Source organism: Rhinolophus sinicus, chromosome 15, assembly GCF_057876585.1.
Source record: "Rhinolophus sinicus isolate RSI-liver-muscle chromosome 15, RSI-T2T, whole genome shotgun sequence".
Lineage (NCBI taxonomy): Eukaryota > Metazoa > Chordata > Mammalia > Chiroptera > Rhinolophidae > Rhinolophus > Rhinolophus sinicus.
Genome location: NC_142515.1, coordinates 77,943,940 through 77,966,000, shown reverse-complemented (window position 1 = coordinate 77,966,000; position 22,061 = coordinate 77,943,940). Strand labels below are relative to the sequence as shown.

Here is a 22,061-nt window from a genome sequence, read left to right as displayed (position 1 = left end):
CAAATACGGCGGAGGGCGGGGCTTCGGTGCGCCCTGCGGCGTACAATTTAAAGGGACCGCGCCTGAGGCGCTGGGCGGCACCCTAGTGGTGTTGGCATTGAGTGGACCCCGGCTGCGGCCTCTGGGTAAGTCCGGGTTTCCGTGGTCCCCGAAAGGGCGTCCCTTCGGGGTCATTAGCGAGCCCTCGGCTTTCCCAACATCTACCCTCAGCCATTCCCGGTAGCCCCCGACTTTTTGAAGCTCCCTTCCCCCCAGTTCCTGGCAGGTGTTTCCACACCGGTAGCCAGGTACGCCCTAGGATGGAAGGAGACTAGCTCCCCATGAATTTTCCAGGTAATGTATCAAGGGCCCAGTGACTCCTCCATATTTTTATGAATACTCCAGTGGCGCCAGAAACATCCTCAGTCTCCCAGAAAAGTCCCAGTAATATTCCAGTACCTTCCAATGAACCCGGACGCCCTCCCTAGGACCGCGCTCACCCTCGAATGACCCCAGGGACGTGCCCACCCACGCTCCCGGTTTTCTCAGTAAATATCCCGTATTCCTCAGAATCAGTAACTTTCCAGTACCCCAGTAGTTCCAGCGTCCCCGGTTACGTCGCCCAGCAATGGCGCCAGCGTCGTTCCCGGAGCCCCAGTGATGTTCTGCACTGTCCCCGTAACTTTACTATTAAGTGACAGTAAATCTTCAGCATCAACCTTCAGCAGTAACACCTTGCGGCCCACTCCACTCTGAGGGTCCCAGGACCCTTCCGAGACCTTGACATCCCCCAGGACCCCTTGTGTGGGAGCTCCCGGCAGCACTCCCACTCTTCCTAGCACCTGGGGCTTCCCAGGGGCAAGCTTCAACCGGGAGCCAGACATCTCCCCGACCTCGTGGCTTAAGGCTTCAGTTTCGCAGGGAGTCCGGGGGGAGTGGGACCTAGGGTCGGTGGGTCAACCCCGCAGGGCATGATGGAGCCGTGCCCTTAGGGAATCCGTGCGCTGGCTTCCGACTGGGTACTCGGCCGATTGCCCTTTGGCCCCAGGGTGGGGTTTGGACAGGTAGAGTGTCTGGTCGGCCCGGTGCGTAGGTGAGGGGATCCAGGAGAGGAGCCAGGGACCCATCTCTATCCCTAGCCTGGGCCCCGAGGTCAATTTGCCCTACCCGTCTGGTCCGCAGCGCCCCTCTAGCTGTCCCCCGCCCAAGCAGCGGGCAGGAAGGGGGCAGAGCTTGCACCAGAGGAGGGGCGGGCCCAGAGTAAAGACTTCCACGGCCTTCTACAGCTTCTTGATTCCCAGGACTTGGGGATACCAGACCTGCCGCCCAGTCTGAAGCAGCTGATGGAGGCCCCGCTACAAACAGGAATGGTAGGGGTTAGGGGATGGGGTGGGGTGGGTGGGTGGTATGTGGCGCCGTGGGGACTACAAGTTCCGATGTACTCAGCGCGCAACGTCGCGGATCCGCGAGAACCCGACTGTTTCTGTTCAGGCGGAACTACGTTTCCCGGCGTGCCCCGCGGGCCGCCGAGGCGCAGGGACGAGTTGCGCCCCCACGGGAGGGAACTGCGCTGTCCCATTCTGCGGATGGGGACACCGAAGCCAGAGGCGACTGTGGCTTTCTTAGGGGAGGACGTGACACAGTGGGATGGGCTCGGCGGGGCGGGTATGCGATGCACAGCCAGTGCCGTTCGTCCCGCAGGTGCTGGGAGTGATGATCGGGGCCGGAGTCGCCGTGCTGGTCACGGCCGTGCTCATCCTCCTGCTGGTGCGGAGGCTTCGAGTGCCGAGTGAGGACCCAGAGGGCCCCTTTGGGGAGGCTGCGGGGTGGGGAGCTGAAATGCGCGGTCCCTGAGGCAGTAGAGATGGGAGTTGCTGGAGTCTGCACGCAGCGTCCCCATCTCTGGCCGCGTGGAGTCCGCGCAGAGCTCAGTGGCCCTCTCCCTTATTCTCAGAAACCCCAGCCCCGGAGGGCCCGCGGTATCGATTCCGGAAGAGGGACAAAGTGCTTTTCTATGGCCGGAAGATTATGCGGAAGGTGAGCCTAGGAGCCCCTGGGGCTCCTGCTGACCACACAGGCCTGCCCTTTACCTACTTACACCTTTTAGTAAACACCTCCTTGATTAAGGACCTCTGGATCTGGCCCCTCTCTTCCCTGGGGTCTGAACTGACAGTTGACCCATTCTCCCTCCTAATTTTCCTAGGTGTCACAGTCAACTTCCTCCCTGGTGGATACCTCCGTCTGCACCACTTCCCGGCCACGCATGAAAAAGAAACTCAAGATGCTTAACATCGCCAAGAAGTAAGGTTGTGTTGGGTGTACCTGGTGCTGGGGGCTATGTCAGCGGCCTTCTGAGTGATCAGCCCACACTGAAGGGTGTATCTCACTGTTTTGGGAGTCATCTCACATCAGAGAGGTTATCTTAGCACTCCCCCACACCAGACAGGCTGTCTCTGGGGTCTCTGTCCCCTAAGGGCTATCTCAGTGATATTCCCCTACCGGCGACATGCCTCCCTGGGCTATCTATGAGCTATTTGCTTTGCAATCAGTATCTCAGACCCCTTGCTATACATTTAGGGGTCTATATCAGGGATTTCCATGTAGGCTGTTTCACAGGTCTCCTTACATGAGAGCTACCGCATTAGGGTTAGCTCAGGTGTTTCTGTGACCAGCTGGAATGGCTATCTCTAGTTACTGTTCTCCAGGGGTTATCTCAGCAATCTCTCTGTATCAGAAAACACCTCTCTATGTTCCCTACCTTGGAGTTCTTCTCACGCTGTAGAGGCTATGTCAGGAATTTCTGTCCCCTAGGAATGATCACAAGAAGCTTCTTGCATTAGAAACATAAGAAGGACATCTCAGGGGTTCCTGTCATCAGCAAAGGGCTCCCTCAAATTCTCTGAGAAAAGCTCTCTCTGGGATCTTTCTAAGTTGGGAGCTGGCTCTGGGGTATCCTAACATCATGGAGTCTGTCACAAGGGTGTCTTCACATTAAGGTGACATCCCAGGGCTACCCGTGATAAACAGATGTTCGTCACACAGCTTTCTGTGACTTGAGAAGAAGGGCTGTATCTGGTTTTCCACTATCAGTTGAAGAACTACCCTGATGTTGCCATGACCGTCAGAGGGCTAGCTCAGCATTCTGACCTGGGGAAAGGCTAGCCTAAGGACCTCCCTCTTCACAAGAGGGGCTGTATCTGGATTTGTCCGTATCATGGGGTTTAACTCAGGAGACTGTTCACACTAGAGAGTCTATCTCAAGCCTCTTGTGACCAATGCAGGGTATACAGTAGTATCTGAGACTTCTGGGGAAGCGCTCTCCCAGGTGTATGAACAGTGGAGAGGCTGCATATATCTGGGTTCTCCACATGCAGTGAGGGCTATCTCCGGAGTTGGTGTGACCATGAAAGGGGTTATCTTAGGGTTCTCTGAGACTTGGGGAAAAGGCCTGTCTTAGGGACCTTATAAAGAACAGAGAGGCGGTATCTGAGGTATCCTCATATAATGGAAGCGACCCCAGGGGTCTGCCTATATTAGAGAGACTATTTCAGGAGTCTAGTCTGTGGTTACTGGAATGACTATGTCAGGGGTCCCATAACAAACAGGTGGCTTTTCTGGGGTGTGCCCATCTCTTGGAAGCTATGTCAGGGGTCTAACTAGAGGGTCCATCTTTGGGCCCTATTGCTAGTGGAGGGGCAATCTCAGAGTTATACATCAGGGGTCAGCAAATGTTTTCTGTGTAGGGCTGGATAGTAAACATCTTAGGCTGTGAAGGCACATACAACTCTGCTGTAACTACTCAGCTCTACTGTTGTAACATGTAAGCAGCTACAGACAATACATACATGAAAGAATGTGCCTGTGTGCCAATAAAACTTTATTTACAAAGAGAAGTGGTGGCCCGATTTGGCCAGTGGGCCAGAGTGTGCTGATCCTTGTTCTATGTCCCCTGGGGAAGGGCTATGTGGTGATTTAAGGTCTGTCCGAGCCCTCTCCCTGCTCTCCTCTGCACCCCTCTCCTCCCACCAGGATCCTGCGTATCCAGAAAGAGACGCCAACGCTGCAGCGGAAGGAGCCCCCGCCCGCGGTGCTCGAGGCTGACCTGACGGAGGGTGACCTGGCTAACTCCCACCTGCCCTCCGAGGTGCTCTACATGCTCAAGAACGTCCGGTGAGTGTCGGGGTGCAGGCGGGATGGGGGTAGGGGGGCTGCAGAGCTGGGGGCTCATCTGACCTGCATTCCTCCTCCCCCACCCCATCCAACAGGGTGCTGGGCCACTTCGAGAAACCACTCTTTCTGGAGCTCTGCCGGCACATGATCTTCCAGAGGCTCAGTCAGGGTGACTATGTCTTCCGGCCCGGCCAGCCAGACGCCAGCATCTATGTGGTGCAAGATGGGCTGCTGGAGCTCTGCCTGCCAGGGCCTGTGAGTGGGCTGCCCGCGGGGGCACCGCAGGGAGACGGACAGTGGTGCAGCCGTCACTCGGGATAGGCACTGCTGTCAGTCAGCAGGCTTGGTGGTCTTCCGAGATGTGCAGACAGGAGTCGGGAACAGATGCCCAAGGGTATCTGGGGTGGTCTGCATGGTCAGTGGTTGCAGTTAGTTATGGCCAGGACATAATGGGTGCTGGTTGGAAGGTTCAGTAGGGTCAGGGATTGGGGCATCAGGGAATACCTGCTGGGTGAGTGCGAGGGCCAGTGGCATGGCCAGGGGTGGCATGCTGGTGGGCAGGGTGGGGGCAGTCCTGGTCACTGGCCCCCCTGCCCCCATGTTACAGGATGGGAAGGAGTGTGTGGTGAAAGAAGTGGTCCCCGGGGACAGCGTCAACAGCCTTCTGAGCATCCTGGATGTCATCACTGTGAGTGACCAGTTGAGGGGTGAGGGGAAGGAGGCAAGGGTACAAGACTACATTCAGTGGACTGGGTTGGAGAGGGCCCCTTGGCGGGGGGGCAATCTCTGATATATTCCTGATGCTTTCAGTGCTCCCTCAAGGCACTGGTGTCAGGAAGGGTTGGGGAGCAGTGAGGGGGCTCACAGCCCCTGACCTTTGTTCTCCTCGTGCTCCCCCCACACTCCCAGGGTCACCAGCATCCCCAGCGTACTGTGTCCGCCCGGGCAGCCCGAGACTCCACGGTGCTGCGGCTGCCAGTGGAGGCCTTCTCTGCCGTGTTCACCAAGTATCCTGAGAGCCTGGTGCGAGTGGTGCAGGTCAGTGGGCCTTCCTCCTCCCTTCACGGACCCCCACCCATCACAGGCACCTGTGGGCTGGACCGAGCAGGTGCTCAGGCTTATGGGCCTGGAGCAGCCAGACCTCCCGTGGCTGCCCGACTCCTCCCATTAGCTGCCTTGGCCCATCTCCCAGGCTTCTGCCACCTCATTGTGGGTTTCTCCCTGGCCTGTCTCTGGCCCTGCTCGCCCCTTAGTGCTCCTGACCTTGGCCTTGGCTCTGTTGCACCTCTTTTCTCCCCATCCATGCCCCCCCCCACTAACCTCTCCTGTTGACCTTCTACCTGCAGATCATCATGGTGAGGCTGCAGCGGGTCACCTTCCTGGCGCTTCACAACTACCTGGGTCTGACCAACGAGCTCTTCAGCCACGTGAGTTTCATGGAGAGCGTGGGGCTGGAAGGGTGGGGTGGCACATGCCTCCTAAGACATGCCACAAGGGCGCTCTCTGCTCCCAGGAGATCCAGCCCCTGCGCCTCTTCCCCAGCCCGGGCCTCCCAGCCCGCACCAGCCCCGTGCGAGGCTCCAAGCGCGTGCTGACCTCGGCAAATGAGGAGCCCAGGGAGGCCCCTGGCCGGCCACCTGATCCCACGGGGGCCCCTCTGCCTGGACCTACAGGTACCCAAGATGACCCATGCCTGGGCCCCAGGGGCCCAAGATGGGCCCAGCCCAGCCTGCTAAGTAGCCCATGGGAGCTCTGCTCCTACTCCCTTTCTTGGTTCTCCAGAGCCTCAGGCCTGACTCTGCCTAGTCCCCCAGACCCATGGACCCATTGGAATTGCTTTTCCTAGTTTCCCAGTCCCCAGGGACTCTGAGTTGACCCCTCCCCAGCCCCCTCTCAGCTCCTCACCCCCTAATCCTAAGAGCCTGTCTCTGCCAGGGGACCCATTGAAGCCCACATCTCTGGAAGCCCCCTCGGCCCCCCTGCTGAGCCGCTGCATCTCCATGCCAGTGGACATCTCAGGTTTGGAGCCCTGGGAGGGGAAGGCGCTGGCCATTAAGCTTCTGGGTGGAACGTAGGCTGTCCAGAGATTTTTCTTCTCTGTGAAATGGGAACACTGGCAGCACTTTTTCCTGGCTTTTTTGTGGGTGCTCATTGAAATGGTCCCCTCCCAACCATGGTGAGAAGGATTCCAAGGGAGAGTGCGGTCATTGGTTAGTCATGTCTGCATGGATGTGGCATTTGGCACAGAGGTCGTGGTGGCTTAGACTGCAGTTGTGGTCATTCTCGTCTTTATTACTTTTATTGCCCCCTGCCCACCGCAGGCTTGCACGGCGGCCCCCGCTCAGATTTCGACATGGCATATGAACGTGGCCGGATCTCTGTGTCTCTGCAAGAAGAGGCCTCAGGGGGACCCCAGGTAGCCCCTGTTCGGGTAAGGCCCTGTCCTTTCTGCCCTTTCCCTGGTGGAGTCCCCTGAAGAGGAAAGTTGGGTGGGAGCAGGGAGGTCACAGGCCCTGCCCCACACAGACCCCCACTCAGGAGTTCCGGGAGCAGCCAGCAGGCGCCTGCGAATATAGCTACTGTGAGGATGAATCAGCCACCGGCGGCTGCCTCTTCGGGCCCTACCAGGGCCGCCAGACCAGCAGTATCTTTGAGGCAGCAAAGAGGGAGCTGTCCAAACTAATGCGGATTGAGGTAGGCAGCCATAGCCCGGGAGCTACAGGATGATGCGGAGGGTGGGGAGGGCTGACTGGACCAGTCTCAAACCCCCTCCCTCCTCAGGACCCCTCCCTCCTGAACGGCCGAGTCTTGCTACATCATGCCAAAGCTGGCACCATCATCGCCCGCCAGGGGGACCAGGTGAGGCTGACCTGTGATCGCTAACTGTACAACTGTGCCCCAAGACCTCTCTCTGACCTCTGATCCTTGCCTTTGACCTTACATGTAGACCTTTCAGTATTATATGATTTCCAACCCCTGCCCCTCGGGTCCTAGAACTGACCCCCATCCCACGTACCCATGTCCTCTGGACCAATCGACCTTTCAGCTCCAACCCTTGAACCTTTTCCCTAGAACTCCAACCCCTAGATCTCTCTCACCTGCCCTGGCCTTTCCTGCAACCTCTATTTTCTGATGTTTCAATTCCATAGTACATCTGAGTTTTCTAACTTCCAATCCTGGGCCCCTGCTGGGATGGGCACTTAATAAATGTGCACAAATCGGAATGTGGACCCGGAGGCCATGACCCAGCCTCCAGAGCTGGACTTCAGTGCCTGCTGGTAGCTCCCAGGAGGTGTAGGAGACTCTGCCCCGTGAACCCCTGTGGGGAGACTGAAACCTGGCCACCATCTCAGTCAGGAGGCAGGTTCTGGAGGGAGAGGCCAGAGCTGAAATCCGGATTCTGCCCGAGTCCCTGTGTGACCTTGAGCGAGTCATCTAGAAAGTTCTCTACTTCCTCATCTGTGGAATGGAAGTAATAACGACCCAGTAGCATTAAAGAGGAAATAGTTCTGAGCTGTCTAAGGTTTGCAAGGGTGACAGGCCTAGGGCTGGGGTGGAGCAGCAGGTTGAGGTGACACGGGGAAACGACAGGCAACTGAGACTGCAGCTCTGCGTGGAGGGCGGAGTGCAGGATGAGCCACCTGTTACCTGCTGGGGGTATTGTTATATCATCTGATCAGCTGACCCAGCTGTGGCCTAGACCTACTCCTTGCAGGAGTGAACTGCTTTCTGCGAGGAAGTTGGGTGAGGCTTTAGCCAGCTGTGTGTGGTTTACTGAGGACAGGCTGAGGAAGTTGGGTCCCACAGTGGCTCTTGGGGAGCCCTTAGACCCTGCTTATCTGGGAGACCGTGTTAGGCTCAACCCAGCAGGCTAGTATGCAGCCACGCAGGGCTTCTCAGGGTTGGCATGACTTTGTTAGGGACTGTGCTGTGTCCACCTCTGAAACTTTATACGGATGCTTTTCTACCAGGGACATTTTTGCCCGCCAGGGACATTTGGCAGTGTGGAGACATTTCTGACTTGGGAGGCTGCCACTGGCATCTAATGGGTAGAGGCCAGGGATGCCAGAATGCACAGTACAGCCCGGCACAACAGAATTACCCAATCTAAAATGTCAGTAGTGCCAACGTTGAGAAACCATGCTTTACACACGTATTTCTCCATGTGTTTCATGAAATACCTATATCACAAACAAGGGGCCCGTGGTCAAAGAGGTTTGGGAAATGCTGGTGGTTTTATACCTTGGTGGAAGTTCCCAATGAACATCATTAAGTGTATTCAAGGCTCTGACAAGTCCTGCAGTAAAGAAATTTGCTTCCCAATCTGATGGCAAATGGCAGCCTAATATAAGTAACTCCCATTCATCTCCCAATCACAGCCTGGAAATTCTGTCTTAGAGGTTCCAGCATGTGTGTATGTCTCCTGGGGCTGTGCAGTGTTTTGGCATTCACTGGGGCTTTGTGGGGTGCCAGACAGGTTCCTCTGGTGGATGAGGAAGAAATCATATCTGGACAGTTTCAGTTCCTTGTTTATAAAAGGGTGGAACAGGGAGGTTTCTGGCTGGGCAGGCTAACCAGAGAAGAGAGGGGTACCTGTTCCTATGCAGTGTATGCTGCGTCCCAGGCCCTGTGCTGCCTGCTGCAGAGGCAGGAAACACCAGGTCGCTACTGCCCTTGGGAAACCCACAGTTCTGATGGACGTTACATACAAAGGATTACGCTGTTCTTGTAAAATCTTATGTACTTAGTGCATAGACGTCTGGCTTAGGCAGGACAGCATTTCTGAGGAAGTGACCTTCAGCTAAGGAGGAAGGCTGGGGAGGAATTAACTAGGTGCAAGGGGAGGAAAGAGCATTCTAGGCAGAGGGAACAACTTGTCCCAGTGGTGGGACGAAAACAAAATATCCGGTGGTGGGAAGAAAGATGCTGATTTCTAGGAAACAAGGAAGTCAACAGGGATGGAGTGGGACAAGGGAACCAGCAGCAAAGGGGATTTTTTGTGTGTGTCATAGTTTTATTGGATGTAGTTCACGTACTATGCAATCTATCCATTTAAAGAGTACAATTCAGTGGTTTTTAGTACATTCAGAGTTGTGCAACTGTCACCGCTATCAATTTTAGAACATTTTCTTCACCTTGAAAAGAAACCCCATACCCTTTAGATATCAATCTCCTACCTCTTAACCCCACCCCAGCCCTAAGCAACTACTAATCTGTTTCTATAGATTTGCCTGTTCTGAACATTTCACTGTGTGGCCTGGTGTGTCTGGCTTGTCTCACTGAGGAACGTATGTTCAAGGTCCATCCACGTTGTAGCGAGTGTCAGTGCTTTAGTCCTTTTTATGACTGAATAATATTGCATTGTGTGGATGTTTAGCATTTTGCTTATCCATTCCTGTTGATGGACATTTGGGTTATTTCCACCTTTTGGTAGAAACAGCATTATGCATAATGCTGGTATGAACATTTGTGTACCAATTTCTGTGTGGACCATGTTTTCATTTCTGTTGGGTATATACCTAGGAGTCTAATTGCTGGATCATGTGGCAGCTCTACTTTTAATTCTGAGTACCATTTTCCAAAGTGGCTACACCATTTCACATTTCCACCAGCAGTGTCTGAGGGTTCTGATTTCTCTACATCCTAACACTTTTTGATCTTAGCCCTCCTAGTGAGTGTGAAGTCGCATCTCATTATGGTTTTGATTTGCATTTATCTAATAATTTATGATTTTGAGCATCTCTTCATGTGTTTATTGGCCATTGGAAAAGAGTCTATTCAGATCCTTTGCCCATTTTTAAATTGGGTTATTTGTCTTTTTTATTATTGAGTTGTAAGATTTCTGTATATATTCTGGATTCAAGACCCTTGGCAGATGGCAAATTTTTTTTCTCATACTGTCGGTTGTCCTTTCACTTTCTTGATAGTGTCCTTTGAAGCTCAAAAGCTTTTGTTTTTAATACAGTCCAATTTATTTTTTATTTTGTTGCTTATGCCTTTGGTGTCCTATCGAAGAATCCATTGCCAAATTCAAGGTCATGTAGGTGGACCCCTATATCTTCTTCGAATAGTTTTATAGTGTTAGCTCTTACATTCATATCCTTGATTCATTTTGATACGGTGAGAGTTGAGGGTCCAACTTTATTCTTCCATGTGGCTGTCCAGTTGCCCAGCGTAAGCAAAAGAAATTTAAATTCAGCCATGTCCTTAGGTAGCCCGTCCTTGCAGCCTCTAATTGGTTGTGTTGGAAAGAATTCCTGGGCCTTAATATAGGCTCAAAGTTTGGTGATCCATTAGCAATGTCTGCCCTGGGTACTGAATAATATTGAGACACATGCTGCTCAGCTGAGCTATGCAAAGCCTTCACTCCCTTCTCCATCGCTTCCTTTGGAGTGCATTGACCTGAGTTGGCAGTGGGGGCGTTGCCCCCATGCCCATCTCTTGATCCCTGCCCCCACAGGATGTGAGCCTGCACTTCATACTCTGGGGCTGCCTGCACGTCTACCAGCGCATGATCGACAAGGCCGAGGATGTGTGCCTGTTCGTGGCACAGCCCGGGGAGTTGGTTGGGCAGCTGGCTGTGCTCACTGGTGAGCCCCTCATCTTCACGCTGCGAGCCCAGCGCGACTGTACCTTCCTGCGGATCTCCAAGTCTGACTTCTATGAGTATGACTGGGCCCCATGTTGGGGTGGGAGTGGCGCTTAGAGGGCCCTGACCAAACTCCATTCTGCCATGGGAGAGGCCATCCCTCTGGACGGCTTACACCTTAACAGGGCAGCTTTGAGCCTTTCCAGCCCCAACTCCAGGCCATCACCTGCTCTGTTCCCTCCCTAAGGGCAGTTCCAGGGTGTCCCTGGCCCATGCACCCCCACCCTTTGTCTACAGGATCATGCGTGCACAGCCTAGTGTGGTGCTGAGCGCCGCGCACACGGTGGCGGCGAGGATGTCACCCTTCGTGCGCCAGATGGACTTTGCTATTGACTGGACGGCGGTGGAGGCGGGACGCGCGCTGTACAGGTGCAACCCCCACTGCCACCTCGACACTCAGACGCTGCCTAGGTCACTGCCTGACCCTGTATGACCCGCCCCCCACCCCAGGCAGGGCGACCGCTCCGACTGCACCTACATCGTGCTCAATGGGCGGCTGCGCAGCGTCATCCAGCGTGGCAGTGGCAAGAAGGAGCTGGTGGGAGAGTACGGCCGAGGGGATCTCATCGGTGTGGTGAGCACGGCCCCACCCACTTACTTCTGATCTCTCCCAGTCCAGTTTGTCTCACCACCCCCAACATACACATCGGCCCGGGGAACGCAGCACCGGACCTGTGACCTCGCCATTCCACTTTTCCTAGCTTCTTTCTGTGGGCTGCGGTGGGGGAACCTCATCGGGGTGGTCACTCTGATCTGACCTCCACCCTAGACCTCTCTGCATCACAAGAGGGAACCCCCTCCTGGGTGGATCCATGTCCTCTCCCTCTCCCCTTCCCCGGAGCTCTAATGGGTAGTGAGGCTTGGTTCCCTCCATACGTATCTTGGGGAACTCTGGATAGAACGGTACTGCCCTATTTGCTGCATTGTTGGCCTCCCCCTTACTTATCCCTGGCCTCCGGGCCCAAGCAGCCCCGGTTAAGCACACGGTTCCCCAGGTGGAGGCGCTGACACGACAGCCGCGCGCCACCACAGTGCACGCGGTGCGCGACACGGAGCTGGCCAAACTCCCCGAGGGCACCCTGGGCCACATCAAACGACGATACCCGCAGGTGCGGCTCTTGGCATGTGCTATGGTTTCCTAATGGAGGCGGGATTGATGGGGGGAGTCTGTGCGGGGGGGGGGGGGGGGGGGGGCCAGAGGTGGCAGGGCCTAACTTATGGAGGTTGGGGCCCTAGGGAGGAGGCAACGTGAAGGTGGGGCTCTTGGAGGTGGGGCCCAGGTAACAGGAGGAAAGGTAAGGTTCGCACAGCTGCCCCTCAAGTCTCATGGACTGCTGACCTCTGACGCCCCAGGTCGTGACCCGCCTCATACATCTGCTGAGCCAGAAAATTCTGGGGAATTTGCAGCAGCTTCAAGGACCCTTCCCAGGTGAGAGCCGGACGGTGCCCGGGAATGCTGGGAAATGTAGTCCGACGCTTAGGACAAGCTGGGAGAGGGAAGCCCTGAACTGGGCGTGGTTTGAAACCGGAAGTGAGACCGAGATCCGGCGGCTGCGGTGTGATGGAGTTAGTGTTCCTGGGCATGCCGGGAAACAGAGTGTTAGGCCCAGGGCATGCTTGTTTATAAAATCTGAAATATCAGTTGTGTTGGGGGGTGGAGACTTTAGGGATGAACTTTGTTCTGAGTGTTAGGACTTCCTGAAGAGTCCTATGGAGTCTGCATCCTAGACCAGAGTGTGCTGGGAGATGGAGTTCATGTATCGGTGTTTGGGGGCCCAAGGCATGTTGGGAAGTGGTTTCTGAAGTTACCTGTTTCGTTGGGTGCATGCTGGGAAGTGTGGTTTTCCTTGTCTTGGCGCATATTGGGAGGTGTAGTTTCTATGAGCTATGGCGCACTGGGAAATGGAGTCCGATTCGAGGCGTGCAGAAATTAGGGCTTGAGATTGGCAGTCTCTAAACTCCTTTTCCCCCAGGGGCTTCTGCCCTATCGCCCCTGACACCTGGCTCCCACATGGTGGTGGCGGTGGTGAGCAATGGCCGAGAACCACCCCATATCCAGGGTCTTTCCCCATCCTTTTTGCCCCAGTTTTGCACAGTATGTACAAATGGCCTATTCATTCCCTCCTGGTTGCCCTGGCCACCCTTGACGTGATGCTTGGGCATCTATGGGGGCACAGATGCTAAGATCTTGGATTCCTGAGAACCTTTCTGTTGATGTTCTACAGAAAAGGAATTTTCCCGTGTGCACCTACTATGTGCTAGGCACTATTGGGGGCACAGGAGTGGGAGAGTGCACAAGGCAGACAAGGCCCCTAAAGGTGTTTACAGCCTGGTAGGCAACACCTCACATAAGCACTGTGAAGAAAACAACAGGGTCTTGATGGAGGGTGGCTAGCAGAGGAAGGGAGGGAGGCTTTTCAGAGGACAATGATCTGACACTTGATAAATAAGATGAGGCTGGACATTGAAGAGAACTTCAAAAACTCTGCACACAGCGTTTGGTGATTTTGAAACACTTTGAGGAGGAAAGTGAGCAATGGGGAGTGCAAGACTGGGGCAAGTCACATAGGGGCTGGGGGGCATGGAAAGGCATTGGAGCCTATTCAGACTGTTATGGGAAGCAGCTGGAGGGGAGGAGGCATTGAGAAGTTCACACAGGAGATGGAGGTTAATGGGTGTCTAAGGTATTAAGGGAGAATCTGGGAAACAATAGATGGGTCAGAAATATATTTGTTTCTGCCCAGTTTTGTGTTCAAGTCCCTTCAGTGAACAGAGGCACCCAGGCCAGAATAGGGTGGGGCACCGCTAGGTCTATGCAGGCACAGTGGGGAATCGGAATGGTTGTAGACTTGTTTAATGGATGCCATTGAGCACAATCGGGCCAAAATTGAAGGTCGGATGTCTAGGTCTTATCAGGAGAGGAGAAAGTGTGAGGCTGTGGGTCCAGGCCATGACTTTCACTGTGGCTCCACTAAGCCTCAGCTGAGGGACAAGGGCAGGGATTTCTGAGGAGGAGAAAGAGGATCTCCCTCTGCAGATAGGAGGCTGCACAGCAGATCTCATTCTTTGCGGTCTCAACAGGCTCGGGGCTGGGTGTCCCCACTCACTCGGAGCTCACCAACCCAGCCAGCAACCTGGCAACGGTGGCAGTCCTGCCTGTGTGTGCCGAGGTGCCCATGGTGGCCTTCATGCTGGAGTTGCAGCATGCTTTGCAAGCCATCGGTCAGTTGGGAGAAGGGGCGTGGGTGAGGGCTGGCCACTGGTCTGTGGGGTAAGGCGCATATGGGTGGGGCATTGGCCAATGAGTGGAGAGACCTGGTGGGCCCGCAGGGAGTGGGGCAGGTCGGAACCACAGGAGTGGGGGGGTATTCTGTTCTGAGAGAGGCCCCCAGCTCTGTTGACTTGGGTTCCTAACCCCCTTCCTCACCCATCCTCAGGCCCCACACTCCTCCTCAACAGTGACATCATCCGGGCACGCCTGGGGGCCTCTGCACTAGACAGGTGTGTGTTGGGGTGCAGGGGGTTGGGGGGGTTCAAGGAATGAGCTTGAAGGTTAGGATTCTTTCAGATCCGGTTCCAGTTCTAGGCTGTGAACCAAGGAGCATACTCTTCACCCATCCAGTCAGTGGGGTGAATCTGCCTCTGGAGGGTGTATGTTGTGGGAGCCTGGGTGTCTAACTCCCCCTCCCCCCAGCAGTGGAGCTATAGTGGTCTCGGGGTGTGCAACTCCTGACCAGCCCCAGGATGACACTCCCCCACCCCCACCCCAACCCCAGCATCCAAGAATTCCGGCTGTCAGGGTGGCTGGCCCAGCAGGAGGACACCCACCGCATCGTGCTCTACCAGACAGACTCGTCACTGACACCCTGGACCGTGCGCTGCCTGCGCCAGGCCGACTGCATCCTCATTGTGGGCCTGGGCGACCAGGAGCCCACGCTGGGCCAGGTCCGGAGACCATGCGCAGTGACCCCTCCCCTGGGCCCCGTCCCCTGCCCTCCAGTGCCTGTACCAGGCCACGTGCACCCTAGGGTCTCATGCTTGTCCAGGTGTGTTGGGCGGGGAGGAAATGACCCGTGATTGGTGACACCTGCCCTCTGCTCCCTCGCAGCTAGAGCAGATGTTGGAGAACACCGCAGTGCGCGCCCTCAAGCAGCTGGTCCTGCTGCACCGTGAGGAGGGCCCGGGCCCCACACGCACTGTGGAGTGGCTCAACATGCGCAGCTGGTGCTCTGGGCACCTACACCTGCGCTGTCCCCGCCGCCTCTTCTCGCGCCGCAGCCCTGCCAAGCTGGTAAGGGCAGGATCCAAAGAAAAGGTCCCTCTCCAGATCTTTCTGGGGCGTGGCTGCTGGAGGGGCATCGGTTAGGGACCTGTGAGGATGGGGCCATGGAGGTCCAAATGCGACCTCCTACACCCTCATCATTACGGGTCATCTCTCTCTCCCCGTCCCAGCATGAGCTGTACGAGAAGGTTTTTTCAAGGCGTGTGGACCGGCACAGTGATTTTTCCCGCCTGGCACGGGTGCTCACGGGCAACACCATTGCTCTGGTGCTGGGCGGGGGCGGAGCCAGGTGAGGGGGTGGGGCCAGTGCAGGCAGGGGCGGGGCCCGGTTGCCTGTAGGGTGGAGCTTACTCTGGGTGAGATTCCCGTAGGGGCGGAGTTGGCATCTTGTTCCTGGCCAGGGGGGTGATAGGAGAAGGGAGTTTCCTGGGGACGCAGCCTACGGGATTTTCAGTTGGTAACCAGATCTCCTCCCCCTTGCAGGGGCTGCTCACACATTGGGGTACTGAAGGCATTAGAGGAAGTGGGGGTTCCTGTCGACCTAGTTGGCGGCACATCCATCGGCTCCTTCATTGGGGCACTGTATGCTGAGGAGCGAAGCGCCAGCCGCACTAAGCAGCGGGCCCGGGAGTGGGCCAAGGTGTGTGTTGGGTTGGTCTCCTCACCCCAGGAGCACCCTGAAACCTGATCACAGAGGTGTTTTTGGGCTTCTCCTGATCTTTTCCTGACTTAATTTGTGGACCTTTAAGAGATATATCCAGGACTTTAGATGAGCCCCTGTGACACCCCCCCCCTCTCCCTATCTCCCCCCTCCCCCCACCCCCCGCTAGTGACCTTAAGCCCCAACTCCCAGCTTGAGCAATCAGCATCCTTAGTGACCACCTTGATGGTGACCCCCAAGTGACCCCTGTTTGACCCTAGCTGCCTCCCTTGCCCCTAGAGCATGACTTCCGTACTGGAGCCTGTGCTGGACCTCACGTACCCTGTCACGTCCATGTTCACGGGATCAGCCTTCAACCGCAGCATCCATCGCGTCTTCCAGGACAAGCAGGTTGAGGTGTGTGCCCCCCCACCCCACCCCGGCCCACTCCGCCCCTGCCCCTCCCCACAGGTGTCCCCATCCCACCGCCACCTTGCTTCCTGTCTCCATAGGACCTGTGGTTGCCATACTTCAATGTGACTACGGACATCACTGCCTCGGCCATGCGTGTCCATAAAGATGGTAGGTCCCTGGCTGGCCCCACAACAACCACTGTGACCGCGTGGGGGGAGGGACAGGGAGGGCAGCTGAGCATCTGACACTGTTAACACGAGTGACCGTCTGCCCTGACCTCATTGCCGAGCACTAACCGTCACCCACTAATGCCCCAGAGGTCCCAGGTATGTCTATCGGGTGGGGGCCAGAAGACTAGTCGGGCGCCTCACCCCCTCACGCCGTCCCTGCAGGCTGCGTGTGGCGCTACGTCCGGGCCAGTGCCTCCTACTGCCCCTACCTGCCCCCACTCTGCGACCCCAAGGACGGGCACCTGCTGGTGGACGGGTGCTATGTCAACAACGTGCCAGGTCAGCGAGCCCACCGGGCTGGCCGGGCCTCTGAGCGTGTCTGAGAGTGTCTGTGCGTGTCTGTGTCTGTGTGTCCGCTGGGCAGGCTCCCTGTGGCGGTACGTGCGCGCCAGCATGACGCTCTCGGGCTACCTGCCCCCACTGTGCGACCCGAAGGACGGGCACCTCCTCATGGACGGCGGCTACATCAACAACCTGCCAGGCAAGTGGCTGCCCACTCACGCATGTGCACACACGCACACAGGTAAACCCATGAGCTGATGGGTCCACGCACAGGCACACACAGACGCGCACAGGAGGACATGCGAGCAAGCAGACCTGTGCAGGGGTATGTATGCACACGTACTCACACACATGCACGAGCAGGTATGTGGTGTTCCCGCAGACAGGAATGTGTGTAGATGAAAAGTGTACCCATGTGCTAAGACGTAAACGGATGCACACAGACACACATGCACACAGCAAGGTACATGGGGAAAGAACAGGGTACCTTTATGTGTGCACAGCAGCTGCATATGTGCTCATATACACGTTCTCGCAGATGCTCACGTGGCAAGTATGATACTCACGTGTGCTTGTGGTCAACACATGCGCTGGTAAAACAGTGCGTGTGTCCTCACATGCCAATCTATCCACACTCACCTAGCACATTGCATAAAATGTACATGAATGTACACCCGAAGACAGGTGGGGTGTACGAAACCTAGTTAAGCTTTCATGCCCATTGACTGTGCAGATGAAAGGTGGGTGGGTTTGCAATTTAAAATTTTATATGCCCAGAAGCATGCGTACACAAGTAGATTTGTACTGTGGCAGCACACACATACTTGCAGTCTCGTAGGCCATGGGTTGGCAAACTAAGCCCTGCAGGCCAAATCCGGCTCCCGGCCTGATTTTGTAAATAAAGTTTTATTGACACATGGCCACACCCAGTCATTTACTTCTTGTCTGTGGCTGCTTTTTCACTGCAATGGCTGAGTTGAGTAGTTGTGACAGAGACCACGTGGCCTGCAAAGCCAAAATTATTTGATCTCTTGGCCTTTCCAGAAAAAGGTTGCCAACTCCTGTATAGGTTCTCTGAACACATAACACGCACTAACACAGGCGTGTGTGTACAAAGCCATAGGTGGACAGGCACATTGGATGCACAAGGAAACACAGAGGTTGGTCCAGGTGCACAAGGACTGAAGTGAATACAGGCCCAGGGGTGTGCACAGAGATGCATGCACACGCAGAGCTGTGTCTGTTCCCAAACACACATGGACAGGAGATGCACACAGATGACGGACACATTAGATGCACACAGACACGTGGACATGGGCACGTGTACCCAGACGTACGAACAAGCTCGTGAGGGACACATGTGAAGTCTGACAGAGACTCTGTGTTTTTCTGGGCTGGCCTGGCTGTAGGATCCTGTCCCTGTTCCCCCAGGGTCCCCCAGAGCCACTCAGGGACCCTCAGTGGGCCACACGGACCCATGGACATATCACCCTCTGTGCTGGGCCATCACCCCCACTCACACACTCTGTCTTGTTTTTCTGTGTTTCCTTGTCCCTGTTCTTGACTCTCTGTACCTTGTCATAGCCCCAAGGTCCTTGTTTCCACCTGGATTCTTCCCTTCCAGGTCTCTGACTCCAGATATCTCTTTTTCTCCCTAATCTCTTGCTGCCTCTGTTCCACTGCATTTGTTTCCTGTGGCTCTGTGTCCTGCTGTCTTTACTTCACATTTCTCTGTTTCTTCACCCATCAATCTCCCTGTATCTCTGTCTCCCTGTGTCTTTGATCCCTCTCTCTCTGCATTGTTCTCCTTCCACGTATGTTCTCATATCTTCTTTCTCAACGACTTTGTCCTTCTGCCTCCATCTTCTCCATCCTTCTGGTCATGGTTCCCCACCTAAAAGCTCCAACATCTGACCCCACCTTCTTGATGTCATTGGCATTGATTTCCATGCTATTTGCATAGATTTCCATGCCCTTTGCATACCAGCATGTTGTTCGCGTGGGTTTTTTGTGTGACCATTTGCATGATGGTGTCGGTGGGACTGGGTTGAACTTCCCTGCCAGGGCTCTGGTGGGGAGCTGCCCGCTGACCCCCCCTGGGCCCCACAGCGGACATCGCCCGCAGTATGGGTGCCAAGACAGTCATTGCCATCGACGTGGGGAGCCAGGATGAGACGGACCTCAGCACCTATGGGGACAGCCTGTCTGGTTGGTGGCTGTTATGGAAGCGGCTAAACCCCTGGGCGGACAAGATCAAGGTTCCAGACATGGCCGAGATCCAGTCTCGCCTGGCCTATGTGTCCTGTGTACGGCAGCTGGAGGTTGTCAAGTCCAGCTCCTACTGCGAGTACCTGCGCCCCCCCATTGACTGCTTCAAGACCATGGACTTTGGGAAGTTCGACCAGATCTATGTGAGCAAGTGGGAATGGCCTGGTGCCAGTGTGGGGGCCTGGCAAAGCTTTACTACTGAAAACCCAGAACAACATGAAGGGAAGGGTTCTAGGGCTCCATTCCCAAGTGGGATCTGTAGGGAGTAGAACAGTAATCGATTAATGATGTCTGTGGTGGCTGTGACAAGGGGATGTGGCTGGCTGCCCATGTGCTATGTAGGAACTAGTTTCGTATCTGCCAGCCACACTGCCTGAAGCACCATGTAGAAATTTCTAATGCTGCTTCTGCATTGGTGGGAATGAGATTAGTGATCAAATAGTAGTATCTGTCACAAGTCTGGGAGAGGGATGGAGCAGTGTATATGTCCTGTGCCACTGACCCTGAAAAATGTGGCATAGCCCATGCCTACCACAATTGATCACTAGCTGCTGCCCAGAGCCCTAAGTGAAAATGATGCCTTTTCCAGGCTCACTGGGAAAGTGTGCCCTGATGGATTAGTGATGTCTGTTGTGGGCCTGGGAGGTGGCAATATCCATGAATGTACTGCATATTTGAAGAACTGAAAATAAGCTTGCCTACCACCATCTCATGTCATTTGGTACTTGGCACAGTGCGTGGGGCTATGTGGGAAAGAATGATTGGTAATGTCCTGCAGGGGCACAGGATGGGAGACACAGGGGCAGGTATCTCCGTGATTCTGAAATAGGGTTAGTCTCAAATATCAGCTCCCCCAGAACAGGAAGCTTTTGAGGGGCCAGGGAAGGAGCAGGCAAAGTGGGAATAAACAAAGAGGACGAGTCAGAGAAGAACATCCGGGGTGGGGGTTGCAGACATGGATGGCTCCAGCCCCTTGCTTCCTGCAGGATGTGGGCTACCAGTATGGGAAGGCTGTGTTCGGGGGTTGGAGCCGTGGCGACGTCATTGAAAAGATGCTCACAGACCGGCGGTCTGCTGACCTCATCGAGAGCCGCCGAGCAGACGTAAGCCCGGGACTCGCCCAGCTCCTCTGGGTCTCCCCCAAACCTCAACTGATCCTGGACCTCCCTGGGTTTCACTGAGCCCTCCAACTAGAGAGTTCCCCCCAAAACCTCTGTGCCCCAAGACACCACCCATCCTCTGACACCCCAGGACGGCAGGGACCCCCGAGACTCACCCATCCTCTGACACCCCAGGACCCCAGGGGCCCCCGAGACTCACCCATCCTCTGATACCCCAGGACCCCAGGGGTCCCCGAGACTCACCTGTCCTCTGACACCCCAGGACCCCAGACTCACTCGTGCTGCCCCCCCAGGTGCTGGCCTTCCCCAGCTCTGGCTTCACCGACTTGGCAGAGATCGTGTCCAGGATCGAGCCCCCCGCCACCTACGTGTCCGACGGCTGTGCTGATGGTAAGGGGCTGAGGGCGCCCCAGGAGGGTAGGGCTGGCCTGGGGTGTGTGGGATATGGCTACAGATGGCAGACCAGTCTGTGCCCCCTCACTTCCTCACTGAATTCCAGGGGAGGAGTCGGATTGCCTGACGGAATATGAGGAGGATGCGGGACCTGACTGCTCTCGCGATGAAGGCGGCTCCCCTGAGGGCGCCAGCCCCAGCACTGCCTCAGAGATGGTGAGAGCAGGCGGCCCGGGGCCCCCACGACATGGGGTGACGCGGCAGATGGGTACTGAGTGATGTGTCCCAGGGTCCTGTGCTGTGTGACATGCGCGTGTGTGACACTGTCCCTACAGGAGGAGGAGAAGTCAATTCTCAGGCACCGACACTGTCTGCCACAGGACCCGCCCAGCTCAGCTGTGGACACCTGAGGACCTGCAGAGGGATCCCCCCGGGGCTGGGCCCTGTGGGGGTGGCTCACTCCCCCTCTGCCTGCTGCTATGCCTGTGACCCTCTGGGTCCCCCTGGACTCCCAGGGCCACACACTGGACTGCTGCACCCCCAAGGGGTGGGACAGTAGTGCACTGATAACCCTTGAACAGTCATTCTTAATAAATCTTCCCATTTTAGAACTGAACCCATGTCATCTTTGGGTTTAGGGGCTCCTCGCCCTAGCATTCATGCTCAGGATGGCTGGGACCGGACTTGTCACAATGACCTGTGTGCCCAGCCCCAGGCCAAGCTCCCCACACTCTGAGTGCCGTCCGCAAGTTCACCTGAAGTCTCGCTCAGTGCTGGTTCCAGGCCACAGGACCTCCAAGTGCTGGGTGCACTCCCGGGGTGCCTGTTCTGGCACCCCTCCTTTTCCCTACGAGGTTCCCTCCCACAGCCTCTCCCCCTGGGCTGCTCCTACTATGTGTAAGTCCTCCATGTCTTCTGTATATTTCTGCTGTGTGCACTGCTGAGTCTGGTTCCTGAAAGACACCCCATGCATACACATGCATCCACACGTACACACAGGCACAGGTCTCCAGAACTCTCAGGTTCCCAGGCATTGCCCCTACTGTGTGCTCAGCTGAGGTCACGGAGAATGAGCCAGTCCCTGCTGTACACTGAGACATGTCCCCCAGGGCCCTTGCTCCTGGTGTGTCGGTTAAGATCTTAGATTGGAGCCAAACTGCCTGGCCTCTTACCAGTGGCCCCAGGCTCGTGACCAAAGTTATCTGAGCCTTAGCTGCTTCACCTGTGAGTGAGGATGCTAATAGTACCTGCCCCATCAGGTGTTTCTGTTACTGGGTTCTATTACCAGGAGGGGGTGGCATAGAGGGGGCAAGGCTGAAGGCCAGAGACCAGGGGGAAATGACAAGGCCTAAATTGGAGCAGTGGACGTGGAGAGTGAGGAGACAATGCCCAAGAAACATTTAATTTGGCAGAACATAGAGATTGGTGGGCAGCGGACAACATAGAGCCAGGGACACTAAGGAGAATGAGGGGAGTGTGGGGAGGGACATTGTCGTGCGCAGAGGCCTGCTCGCCGTGCCATTTTTCAGGTGGGGCAGCCTGCGGGGTCTCTGCTCCCGCTCCCCACACAAGAATGCAGGATATGGTGAGGCCAAAAAGGAACACCCACGGAGCCATAGGTAGGGGAGTCATA

General features: G+C 55.8%; 1 protein-coding gene across 4 annotated transcripts; it reads left to right on the top strand.

Moving 5' to 3' along the window:
- The first annotated feature begins 3 nt into the window (after window positions 1-3).
- On the top strand, window positions 4-21,044 carry PNPLA6 (patatin like domain 6, lysophospholipase). Of its 4 annotated transcripts, none has more exons than XM_074337765.2 (34): window positions 4-125; window positions 1,266-1,349; window positions 1,681-1,768; window positions 1,934-2,016; window positions 2,183-2,280; window positions 4,009-4,149; window positions 4,245-4,404; window positions 4,757-4,837; window positions 5,059-5,187; window positions 5,496-5,576; window positions 5,663-5,822; window positions 6,085-6,168; window positions 6,471-6,580; window positions 6,676-6,843; window positions 6,931-7,008; window positions 10,610-10,815; window positions 11,036-11,167; window positions 11,249-11,372; window positions 11,794-11,907; window positions 12,152-12,227; window positions 13,880-14,020; window positions 14,236-14,299; window positions 14,575-14,743; window positions 14,907-15,089; window positions 15,251-15,369; window positions 15,564-15,720; window positions 16,021-16,137; window positions 16,233-16,302; window positions 16,729-16,845; window positions 18,756-19,057; window positions 19,901-20,017; window positions 20,329-20,425; window positions 20,535-20,644; window positions 20,764-21,044. In XM_074337765.2, exons 2-34 carry the CDS (start codon window positions 1,323-1,325, stop codon window positions 20,836-20,838), a joined length of 3,978 nt encoding a protein of 1,325 aa, XP_074193866.1. In that variant the 5' UTR covers window positions 4-125; window positions 1,266-1,322; the 3' UTR covers window positions 20,839-21,044. The 4 variants fall into 4 exon arrangements, with proteins under 4 accessions (XP_074193866.1, XP_074193867.1, XP_074193864.1 ...); XM_074337766.2 differs by having other exon boundaries at window positions 42-125; window positions 1,281-1,349; XM_088792344.1 differs by lacking the exons at window positions 4-125; window positions 1,266-1,349 and adding an exon at window positions 13,024-13,130 and having other exon boundaries at window positions 1,514-1,768; window positions 13,843-14,020.
- The last annotated feature ends 1,017 nt before the right edge of the window (window positions 21,045-22,061 follow it).

What these genes read in the sequence shown, in the direction of transcription:
- PNPLA6 (XM_088792344.1), top strand. Translation starts at nt 1,627, where the DNA reads ATGGGCTCGGCGGGGCGGGTATGCGATGCACAGCCAGTGCCGTTCGTC. An exon ending in CATGCCAGTGGACATCTCAG is followed by an intron (nt 6,169 to 6,470) that starts GTTTGGAGCCCT and finishes TGCCCACCGCAG; the next exon opens with GCTTGCACGGCGGCCCCCGC. An exon ending in CCCAGGTAGCCCCTGTTCGG is followed by an intron (nt 6,581 to 6,675) that starts GTAAGGCCCTGT and finishes TGCCCCACACAG; the next exon opens with ACCCCCACTCAGGAGTTCCG.